This window comes from Merops nubicus, unplaced genomic scaffold (assembly GCF_000691845.1).
Source record: "Merops nubicus isolate BGI_N331 unplaced genomic scaffold, ASM69184v1 scaffold22782, whole genome shotgun sequence".
Classification (NCBI taxonomy): Eukaryota; Metazoa; Chordata; class Aves; order Coraciiformes; family Meropidae; genus Merops; species Merops nubicus.
This window is the reverse complement of record NW_008595948.1, coordinates 1-11,043: the sequence shown is the minus strand read 5'-3', so window position 1 is coordinate 11,043 and position 11,043 is coordinate 1. Positions and strand designations below refer to the sequence as shown.

The following is an 11,043-nucleotide window of genomic DNA, read 5'->3' as shown; positions in this document are numbered from 1 at the left end:
CAGCAGGAACCAGAGACAGTGAGATACCAAAAATACAAATTAGATTCAATGCAGAAGGGCAGGTAGTCCCAAGGCCAGTATCACCAAAAGAATCATCTGCCAACAGGCTCAAGAAATTTGTATCACAACACACCACTCTCCACTGTAACTGTACATCTGACCACAGCTGACTGGCCAAGGACACTGTGGGTGCCAACAAGTATCACAACATTCCAAAAGGAATCAGATTCATTCGAGGAAAATAGGTCCACAAATTTACTGGTGATGATAAGGTCATTCTCTGTAAACACAGTACCTGATTTCTGAGCTTCTGTATTTCTTCCTCTCTATCTTTTATTCTGCTTTGTAAAGTATTCTTTGTTCGATACAATTCTTCTTCAGTATAATGGAGTTCCTATAAAATGTATCACAAATAAAAGATTTTATACATGTATACATTTTGACAGACATTCTCTTCTCTAGAGTTTCACAGACTAACACAAAAAGGCAATATGCTGCAATCAATATCAACTGAAATTTAATCTTAGTTAAGTGTCTGGCTAGGATGGGGAAAATATAACTCTGTTCTCCCTTCAAGTGATCCATGTACAAGAAATAACAACTCTACTTCTTTTCCATCTTCAGCCTCTAAAATCTTATGGAAATAGTTGAAAAAATTTCCAGATAGAACTTTAAAAGCACATGTAAATACTAGTCATTAAAAAAAAATACTTCAGTTTCTGTAATAACTAATAATGCCTTTTTCTTAAATTAAACCTGATTTTCTCTATATGGTATTGACATAAAATATACAGCTCAGAAGGGAAGGAGTAACAAAATACTATCTATTATCTGCTTTAATATAATAAACATCAGTTAACAATCAAGAACAGACCTTGACTTCTGCCTTTTAATTAGTTCAAGTTGCTAGCATCTCATTAAAATGTAATTTTTGGAAGGACAGATAATCCCCTAAGATAAATTGTTCCTAGCAGATACAGCAAATTCTCCTGCTTTTCTCATTAATTCTCTTTACATGAGCTTTTTCTTACAGAGATTTTTTTTTAATAGGCTACAAAGCATTTGGTGCTTTCTACTGAATAGTAAGCTTGTTCACATGACAAATGAGTTTGCCTTCTCCACCCCCCTTTTTCAGCACAATACTGCTTAAATCAAGGGGGAATTTATTTAAAAAGATGACACAATCTGACAAAATTCACTAATATAATATTATCATCAATTTCTCTTACAGAGCAGTTTGGAAGTAACAATGTTTAGATTCAGAACTGAGTAACAAGTAGATTAAAAAAACCCTTATCTATGAATTGGTACTACAGTAACATTGTTTTAAGAGCTAAAGCTCATCTAGTAATTGAGCTCAGGCAATTCCACAGTAATCATGTTTATTATTTGAGTTTCTTGATATAAGTATGGTTACAACTATTACCATATCCCTATTGTTTGATTGTCCCCCTTAAGATCATGATCGATTTTGTGCACTCCCTAGAGCCACATTCATTCTTTAAGAGATCAGAGAGATCTCTGTTTATGAGGAGTGTCCAGAATGCCCTATCCACTGCTTAAGGTACTGGTTGTACTTTGGCCTAGTGATACTCATTAAGCTTTTGGGGATTTCTCTTGAATACTAGACAAAAAATAACCCAAATTCTTTACAAGCTCCTCTCTTAAGCTAAATGCTTTACTGATGACACCACACGAGGCCTAAAATAAGACCAAACACCTTTCATGAATTCCTCACTTGTTTCTGCCGTTCCAGTTCAGCTTCTGCCTCTTGCTTGGCTACTTTATGTGCTGCTATTTGCTCTTGTAGGTCTTGAAGTTGCTCTCTCACTGACTCAGCTTCACTGACCTGCTGAGTCTCCATATCCTGAAATGAACAGAAATGTTACCTTTTCACTAACATTCAAACAATACTGCAATCTGCCACAGGTAACAGCAAAAAAATACCTCTACTTGCAATATAGCTTCAAAGGACAATTAAAGTGATGGTCTATCGAATAAATACATTTGGTCATTTTATATTATTATAGTAGTGGAAACATTCTGTATAATAAATGCATTTTGTGAATGTGAAAAGCCTTCACTTTTTCCCTTCCACTGCCTACAGGCTAAAACTGTGTGTAGTAGGCTTGCGTGCAACTCCTAGGTTGAGCCAATTATGCCAGCAGACAACTTGGATTACAGTTGCTTCAAGGATTAGTAGCCCTTGCAGAAAAGGATATAGATGATTGCCACAGAAATCACCCACGCTTGTTTGGCAATAAATGCTTCCCTCAAAAGAAACACGCAGTAGCGAGGGAAGAGAAGTGGTATCTATAGTATTCTTTGCACATAACCTGAAGTGGCGAGAGAGAACACAAAGAATTTAGGTATCAATAAATACTGGTCTCACCTTAAGCAAAAGTTGGCTTATTTTAATACTAGGCCAAATAATCACTAGAAGCAACAGCCCTAAAGTATACAAGAAAACAGTCCCCCTTGCAGGGTTAACTGCAATACACGTGTACATAACGATAGATACCTGCAGCTCTGTTCTCATCTGCTGTATTTGCCCCATGAGTTTTTGTATTTCTTCTCTCTGAGTGTCCCGCTCATGTCTCAGCTCCTCTAGTTCCATTGTGCTTGCAGTATTGCTATCCAGGCCTTCAATACCAGAGCCTTCTTTTAAGCTGTTGATCAACTTTTCTTTAGACTGAAATAATAAATATATTACTTATTGCAGTATTTAACAAGTGCTCAATTAGAATATGCCAAAGTGACTTTGCTCTAAAATTCAAATGTAGACAGAGTAAAAGAACTGCTTTATCTGTTCTTTTGCCAAGTTAATAATGACGCTGCACATTCCATTTCATTTGAAATGAAAATGTTTCCCTACTGATAATTCTAACTTTCTGTATGCCATGAGACTAGATTTACTGAACACCTGTGTTATCCGAGGAGGAGCACAGCTTTTCTCTTTAGAAGGGCATGCAGTATTAAACATGTCATGGATTACAACTTTGGCTTTCCAGCTACCCTAAGAGAGAAAATGGACACTAAACTGAGATTAAAGACAAAGCTGACGTCCTTTCAGTCCACCCCTTCTCCTGCCAACAAAGCCAAATAAAAGACAAATACAGTAATAACTTTTCTGGGAAAGAGGATGAACCATTTTCTTATTCAGAGTCAGAGTCAATCTCAATATTGCTCAACATTGCTTACCACTGACTTCTGATTTCATGCTTCTCATATTTATCAAGGTGATTTAAAACCTGATCTTGGATATCAGATCAAATTAATAATTCTAAACAGACACCTTCAACATTTTGCTAACTTTAATAAACAAGATTAAAACTGACCGTGTTTGGATCTGGTATCTTTGACAACTTATGTATCATAGAACTCTGCACAAAATACCTATTTTTGCCATTGTTTATATAACGCTGATCACATGCAACCTTTCAGAATATATAAAAATATTTTATTTGGTTTACACATAACCATCCATTATATGCTATACTTCAGCCTGAAGCAGAACAGAGCAATACTCTCGACTCAAGAATACTGGGTGTGGAACAAATTGTACGTTACATCTAGTTACCTACTTGCTCAGAATTGGGCTCTTAATGTGGAACACACTGACAGATGTTGCACAATAACTGCACTGGTTCCCTCAGATCTCTGTAAGTTCAGGAACTGAAATTTCATTCCATTTACTTAAGTTTACAAAATGCAAACTAGCAGCCATTCTGTACAGGCATCATTATAGATATGCCCCAAAAATATATTACAGATCACATTAAAAACTCCACAAATTAGATTATCTGAAGCATAATACTTGGATTTCTTCACAGAAATGCTTACTTGGAGTATGCGTGTAGCCTTCTGCTTATAGTCTGTCAGTTCCTGTTTAGCAGATTCTAGGTGGTTTTTAGTTACTTTGACTTGCTGTTGGAGTTCGTCAGCACGCCTCTTTTCATCTAAATACTTTCTTTCTGCTACAGTTATTCCTTCTGCCAAGTTCTGACGTTCAGCCTCCATTTTACTTAGACGGGCCGCAAACTCATTCTGTCAGCAAAAAAGAAACAACACTGTGTTTAAACAGTCTCAACTTTAACCTAGAAAGGCAAAAAAGTTTAAAAGCAACTGCACAACACCTATCTACCACCTCCAACTTGCATTAGTGCTATGCGGAAAGAAATCCTGCTTGCATAAGCAAGTGCTAAATGCTATCAGTAAAAATATGCATTACTTTCTCTCATCAGAAATATTGATGGAATTGCAGTCTTCCTATTATTTATGTTTATTTGGTAAACAAAAAGCAAGCTCTCCCCTAAAAAAAAGTTCTCAGATGTAGTTTGCCATATTTTGATGTACTTAAAAAACAAAAACACCGAAAAAAAACCACCAGACACTGATAAAGGTTTTTTAAGAGGTTATTGCACATAACGAAGGGCAGTGTGGAAAGTATTCTCCAGCACTGATGTACTCACATCTTCACCATAGAAGTGATCATCCAGCTTAATGTTCTTAAGATTACGAGTAAAATTGTGCAATGAATTGTTGTGTAACAATATAGCATGAGAAATTAAATTGTAATTGATTTAGTTTTACCATTAAAGTTAGCATAACAAAACCAATAACATTATCAGCATTGATCCTCAAAAACTTTTAATCAAGAAGCTTTCAAAATAACTCAAAAAAATAAACCAGCAGCACAAGGGTACTTAACGCAGCTGACAGCACACCTTCCCAAGCACTTAGTACCCTGAACAGGAATGGAAGCCAAGGGGAAGGGAAAACAGTTCAGACCTCACAGATGTGATCTCAAAAGTAGAGTCTGAAACTCTTCCTTACTCTTCATGTCTAACCTGCATTTGTTTGTAACTTTCTTGCTCTCGCTTGAGCGTGGAGTCTGCATCACGCAGCCTCTCTTGAAGACTCTGAAGGGCTTGATTTTGCAAACTGCTCCCTTCACTGTGGTCTTGTATTATCCTGGAAGAGCAATACACATATGAATTGAAAAAGAAGAAACCTAGTGTGATTTTCAGGTAGAAATATGACTCCCCGGTTTTCAGGCCATCTTCAGAAATTTACCCAGTGAATTACTATGGCTGACTACAGGTTTGAGACCTGGAGTTCATGTCTCACCTCCTCCCTGACTTATATTCTGGAGTATTCAACTGATGTGTCATATACCCAGCACTGAGGTAAGTCAGAAAGGTCTTCACGTTTGTGCATAAGCAAATGTATTTTTCATGACAAAAATATTTTTATTGAAATCTTCAGCTTCCTGTCTCTGACACAAACATAAATACTTTATACAAAATGGATTCAATAACCAGGTGACAACTGCACCTATTTAATACTCATTTGCCCTGTTCCCACTGCCAGCTACAATATAGCTGGCACAGAGCAAATTTTAAACCTCATATTTCAAATGCTGATACAATTCCTCTCCCCATTAGTTTATTCACTTCTATTCTTAGAGAGACTAAATTATCTACCTTGAATTTTCAAGCTTATTACTTATTTGCATGATTGTGAAGTATGAAATTATGAAGTACCGTGATTTTTCACTTTGCAATGCTTCCAAAGCTTCTGTCCGAGCACTTAAGAGCTGATCAGCTTCTTGCAGCCGCACTTTGAGCACAGCTAGCTGTGAATCCTTGGCACCAACTGCTTCTGTCAGATCATCAACTTGAGCTCGAAGTTCTCTAACCATCCTGTCACTCTTTGAATGGTCAACATTCCACTTCTCAACCCTCTCCCGGGATCTGTTCAATTCTACAAAATAAGAAGTTGTTTTTAAGTTTATAAAAGTATGTATTGCAAAGTCTTGTAAATGGTCAGGATATACACATCACATTTCTCAAAGAAAAAAATTAAATACAACCAAGTTGAATTAATAATGAAACTTTATGAGCTACCAAGAACTAACAAATGCCAAACTGGCTGTCACAGCACGACCCATAAAATTTTGCAAAACTTTTTGTGTGTCACAGTGCAGATGACAGATTTCACCTGTCCCACCCCTCACAATGGCCTAGTGTGGAATACCCCTGTGTGAGCAAGCCTTTGGAAACCTCTGCATACACCATCTAGTTCAACTCAATGTGACAACAAGTTCAACCTGAACAACAGCAGTAATACACCAGTGTTGAAATAATGCCTCAACACTTACAGAGGCTTCTGGTTTTAACAAAACATCACATATTAAACTGCAACAGAAGCACAAGTTCTCTGGCTCACATGGTTACTTAGAAAAAAAATGCAGTCTCTCAGTTGTATGCATAACAGCAGGAGTTTGCTCAAGGTTTTAGCACTGAAGCATTTAATTCATATTTATGTTTTATATTTGTAATTTAATTTAGCTTTGAAAAAGCTAGTGAAGTAATTCAAAAAAAACTAAATTTTGTATTTTTACTGTAAATTTCTAGGCTTCAGGCTTTATAATCTACAGACAGATTTTGAAGTATTTAAAGGACTTTACTCATGTAAAAATAAATATCTCACGATAGCTGATAAAACGCAGGAGAAGTATTTTAATACTGGTAACATTTGCTAAAACTGTTTTAACAAGGTATGTTTTGGAAGTAACTTGATCACATCAGTTTAATCAACATTTGTGTTACATTTATACCTGAACAAGCCTTCTAGTTTCTCCCATCTTATTATTCTGAAAGCAAGAGTCATTTTGCTTGGTACGTCATATGTAAAATTTTACCTAGAAAGATTTTATTATAAATACAAAACACTAACATAGAAATAACACCATTTTATAGTTCACTAGCATTTTAGTAATATGCTACAGCTGAGTTTCTAAACCACAGTACCTTCTTGTGTTTCTTTAGACCTCTGAATTAATGAAGCCATTTCTTGATTTAAAGACTGAACTTCGTTCCGCAGCAGCTGATTCTCCAGGCGGAGGTTGGACAGTTCGTGTGGTGTGAAGTCGTCACTGCCCGAAGGGCCAGGATTAGCTACTGCACTCAGCGATGCTGAATCCTTCACACTGTCCCCCTGCGGCCCCAGCCCAGAATCTGAACTGTCTGGAGTTTCTGGACAGAGAGATGCAAGTTAGAACCAGTGCATGTATTTGTAAGTTGCCTTGACATAATTCCATGTTCTGCATTCATGGTTAAATGCACAATAATAACTTTTAAAAATCAAACCTGCTTAGACTGAAATGGAACATGCAGCTGCGTCTCCATACTTTGACTTGTACAAAATAGGACTACTGTACACTACAAATGCACCACGCAGCATTTTTCTTAATCCTGCAAAACTATAAAAAAAATTTAATACACAATTTCAAATCTTGGATTTCAAAATATTAATAATTTTTATGACTATGCTACCCATAGATGTCTTTGGAAGCTGAGAGTAACAGAAGAGATTAAAGACACACAGCAACTAACTAGCAGAATTTTTAGTACAAGTTCATTCCAGTTTTCTGTTAAGAGGATATAAACTTTATTTAAAAAAAAAAAAACAAAACTGTTTAGATGACTATACTTGGTCATTTTGATATCAAACCTAAATATGCAATTCAGCTACACAGCTACATATTTCTATTATCTTTATGTAAAAAAGCATTTTAAGAATAATTTGTCAAACATCACCCTACTGATAGTTCTATATTAATAATTATCTCAAAATATATTTTCAAAAGCACTTTTACTATGAGAAATCAAGTTGCGGTGGTGTGAAGCAGAAGCATGACCTCTCCTTTCTCTAATGAGAAAATACAAGGCAGATATACTCTCGACACTGTTAAAAGCTTTCTGCCAATACAAATTTTAATTCTCTAGATTATGAAAACCAAAATACAGATTTTTTTAAAAAAATTTTTTTTTTTTTTAAATCCTAGAACTTCAGTGAGAACAGTAAGGGAACTCCTGGTAGTACTCAGAACAACAGTCCCTTGCAGGGAAGGGGGAACCAACAGCCTTTCCTCATCAGGCACAAACACACACAGCCTCCTGGATTACCGCTGTGAAATCAATACCTCCACTGTAACAACCTTGATTCTGGCACACAGATAGTGGGAAGCTTTGCAGCAGTGTTAAGATAAAACGACACAGCATGCAATGAGCAAACAAGCAGGTGACCCAAAAACACTACTTCTGATTTTAGTATGTCCCAGATGAACAACTGCCGAAAATCCACAGGGACAGACTGGAACTAATTCCAAGCAAGACTGCAGCTTAGCTGTCACAATTTTGTTTACTTCACCCTGGAGATCACCAAGCAACCTGCTCCACCTTTCTTGTTACCATTGCAACAGCTCCTGCCACCCAGCGCCCAGGGAGCTGGGGCACACTACTAATTGTGGAGAACACACTGACAAGTAGCAACAGCAACATTTCTCCCACATTTTCTCAAACCCTTTTCCTATTTAAATGGTTCTAAAAAGTGTTGTTTCCATCCTTTTGATTCATTTACATAGTTCAGACAGTTTATCCTCATTCCTTTGGGAGCCTCAACAGATTAATGAAGCTAACAAAGCAAGAAATTAGCCATTTATAGCATGCATTAGATTATATCCATGGCGATGTACAAAGCATAACATGAGCTGGTTTTGTCTATAGCTAAAGTATCATAAGCCGCATCAGCAGATGCTACACAGAAGATTTAAATGACACAGATATATCCATGCAATCAATTTTGAAATGTTCAAAACATACTCAAACTCTGTGTTGTAACTGTGTGCTTCCTCATTTGGCAGCTCCACAATACAAACTCCTCAGAAGAAAATCTACCAGCCCACACTGAGCAAAACAAGTTATGTTCCTTAAGCACCAATCAGCAAGGCCAGGTAGCCAGGTCTAACATAGTTGAAGTATTATTAGTAGTAGTAAATCTTACTGAGAAGTTACAGATCCAGAAATACAAAAATATTCATTTTTGTAAATTACCTCCTTTTACATCAAAAACTTTTCAGCATACTTATGCAGTGAGTAAAAAACTGACATTTACAATGCTTTGCATGCTCAAAGTACTGAACAAATAAGGTATTCTAATTAGATTATAAAGAAGTAATAAAACTATTTACTTCAATTTTATATAATAAAAGTAGCACAGCAACAGCGAGGAAGGCTGAGTATAGACAGTCTGATAAGACAACAGAATTTCCTGACACTTCCCAGCCACATTCTTATTTGCATTGACTTGAGAGCAGCACCAACTTTTGATCATCTGGCCCAGAGGCTCTTTCAGGTGTCTGGATCGAGACTACATTAATGAACTACTTCTGGCAAACTTCATCTGTCTAGTTCTCTCACGCCTGTAGCTCTGCAACAGCCTGCCCACACCCCACTTCCCACTCTGCAGGTCAAGCAAGCTTGACAGCTTACCCCTCTTCCACAGTGGAAAAAAGAAAACCTCACATAACCTCACAAGGTGCATTGGGCAGCAGCCAACACCACCTATCAGCTGGTGAAAGTCACTCACTCTAAATGACTCAATCCCTGAGTGGTCAAGCAAACACAGCAGCACCTGTGCTTCCGAGCAGGGATGGGCAGGGGCTGTGGTAAGGCTGAGCCATAGCTCAGCAGGGTCAAGGTGAGCAGCAGCAAGATCAACACCACAAAAGATTTAGGTATTAATTATGCAGCTTGTGAAGCTAGCATGGTATCTATGATTATCCCAATGATAAAAGTGTTAAACACTCCACTTTACTCCATGTTTGTCATACTGCTACCACTAATGGTTCATGAAGTGCCAGTAAATCCATTAGCTAGCCTTATCCTACATATACTTGGGGTTTCAATATCTCTAGGTTCAATACTATTTAACTACCATTGCCTTGGTTCCTGCTGGAATTATCTTCAGCACTTTTTGCACTCTGTGTATTGGTAGACACAGAACTAATGCTTGAAGTTCGCAAATTATTTTGCAGAAGGGATGTCTTGCTCTTCTCTTTTTTAGAGTCAATCCTTCCATTAGGTTCCTTCTCCGAACTGTTGAGAAAATCAAACAGCAACTCATCATCAGGTTCTGACTTTTTTCTTCTCACAAAATGTGAGGCAGCTCTAGGTGTGGAAACATTTTCTGCTGGAGAAGCAACCTCTGAAGATGTCCTGCGTGCTGGTTTAACGTTTGCTGTTCCTGCTAGGATTGTGGCCTTTTGATGTTTAATATTATCAGCTGCTGAAGAGATGTAGGCTGCTTTGGATGATGTCTGGTATTTCAGTTCTCCAGTTTGCTGACACAATTCAGAATATTCATTGGCAGAGTCCAGTTTCTTATTATCATAAACTGCACTGCTTCCTACATCTTTTTTGCTCAGAGCCGATGCAGCTCCTTGATCAACTCTGTTCAGAAGGTCCTCTGCCTTTCCAGCAAGATCAGCTAGCCAAGACATGATGGATGTCTGTTGATACAACTCTATAAAAATCAAAATTTCAGGACCATATGCTGCAAAAAACATAGAACGATTACAAATCAAATCGATGTTGATAAAGCAAGATGTACAAGTTACCTAAACAACAGTTGTGTTAATCTATTAGTGCTGGAATTATTTTAATGCTATTTCCCTCTTTGTATTTTGCTGTTTTGGCAACTGAGGGAAATAAACCAAATCAGGTTCTGAGGAAAACAGACAAAAACCAAGGCTTAGCTATCAGACCACCATATATATTTCTGGCATCAGCACCTGCTATAGAGCTTCCAGCTTGCTAGCCAAACTGCAACAGTAATAGAAAATAAAGTCCACCTGCACCTGACAAAACCAAACTCAGCTGGAAGAGCAGAAGGGGCCAGATGCTTATTACAGCAACAGATAACAGCAGAGTCTCAGATGCTTGGCCTGCAGATTCATAACCTGGGTCAGACAGGGCAACTTCCCCCCAGCAAGTTCTGCAGCCTGCTGTCCCGTGACACCAACACCTTCACCACGGGCCTGCGAGACTAAATAGGCGACATATGCCCTTACCCCAGCTCCCGGGAAGGGCTCCTTCCCCCCAGGGCAGGCTTGCGGATGCTCCCCTGGCCAAGCCCACCCACAGCGGGAAGGGGCGAGCGCAGAGACAGGCAGGAGGGCGCTGCCCAGGGCGGCTG

General features: G+C 38.0%; 1 protein-coding gene across 1 annotated transcript in view; it reads right to left on the bottom strand.

The window, feature by feature from the left end:
* GOLGA5 (golgin A5) overlaps positions 1-10,348 on the bottom strand; it is a 16,317-nt gene extending 5,969 nt beyond the window's left edge. Inside the window, exons 1-8 of the mRNA XM_008936250.1 lie at positions 9,784-10,348; positions 6,816-7,040; positions 5,547-5,766; positions 4,851-4,974; positions 3,844-4,047; positions 2,522-2,692; positions 1,739-1,867; positions 296-394 (exon numbers count right to left, since the gene is read on the bottom strand). Coding sequence (XP_008934498.1) covers positions 296-394; positions 1,739-1,867; positions 2,522-2,692; positions 3,844-4,047; positions 4,851-4,974; positions 5,547-5,766; positions 6,816-7,040; positions 9,784-10,348 — 1,737 coding nt within the window. The remainder of the gene's footprint in view (positions 1-295; positions 395-1,738; positions 1,868-2,521; positions 2,693-3,843; positions 4,048-4,850; positions 4,975-5,546; positions 5,767-6,815; positions 7,041-9,783) is intronic.
* Positions 10,349-11,043: the final 695 nt, after the last annotated feature.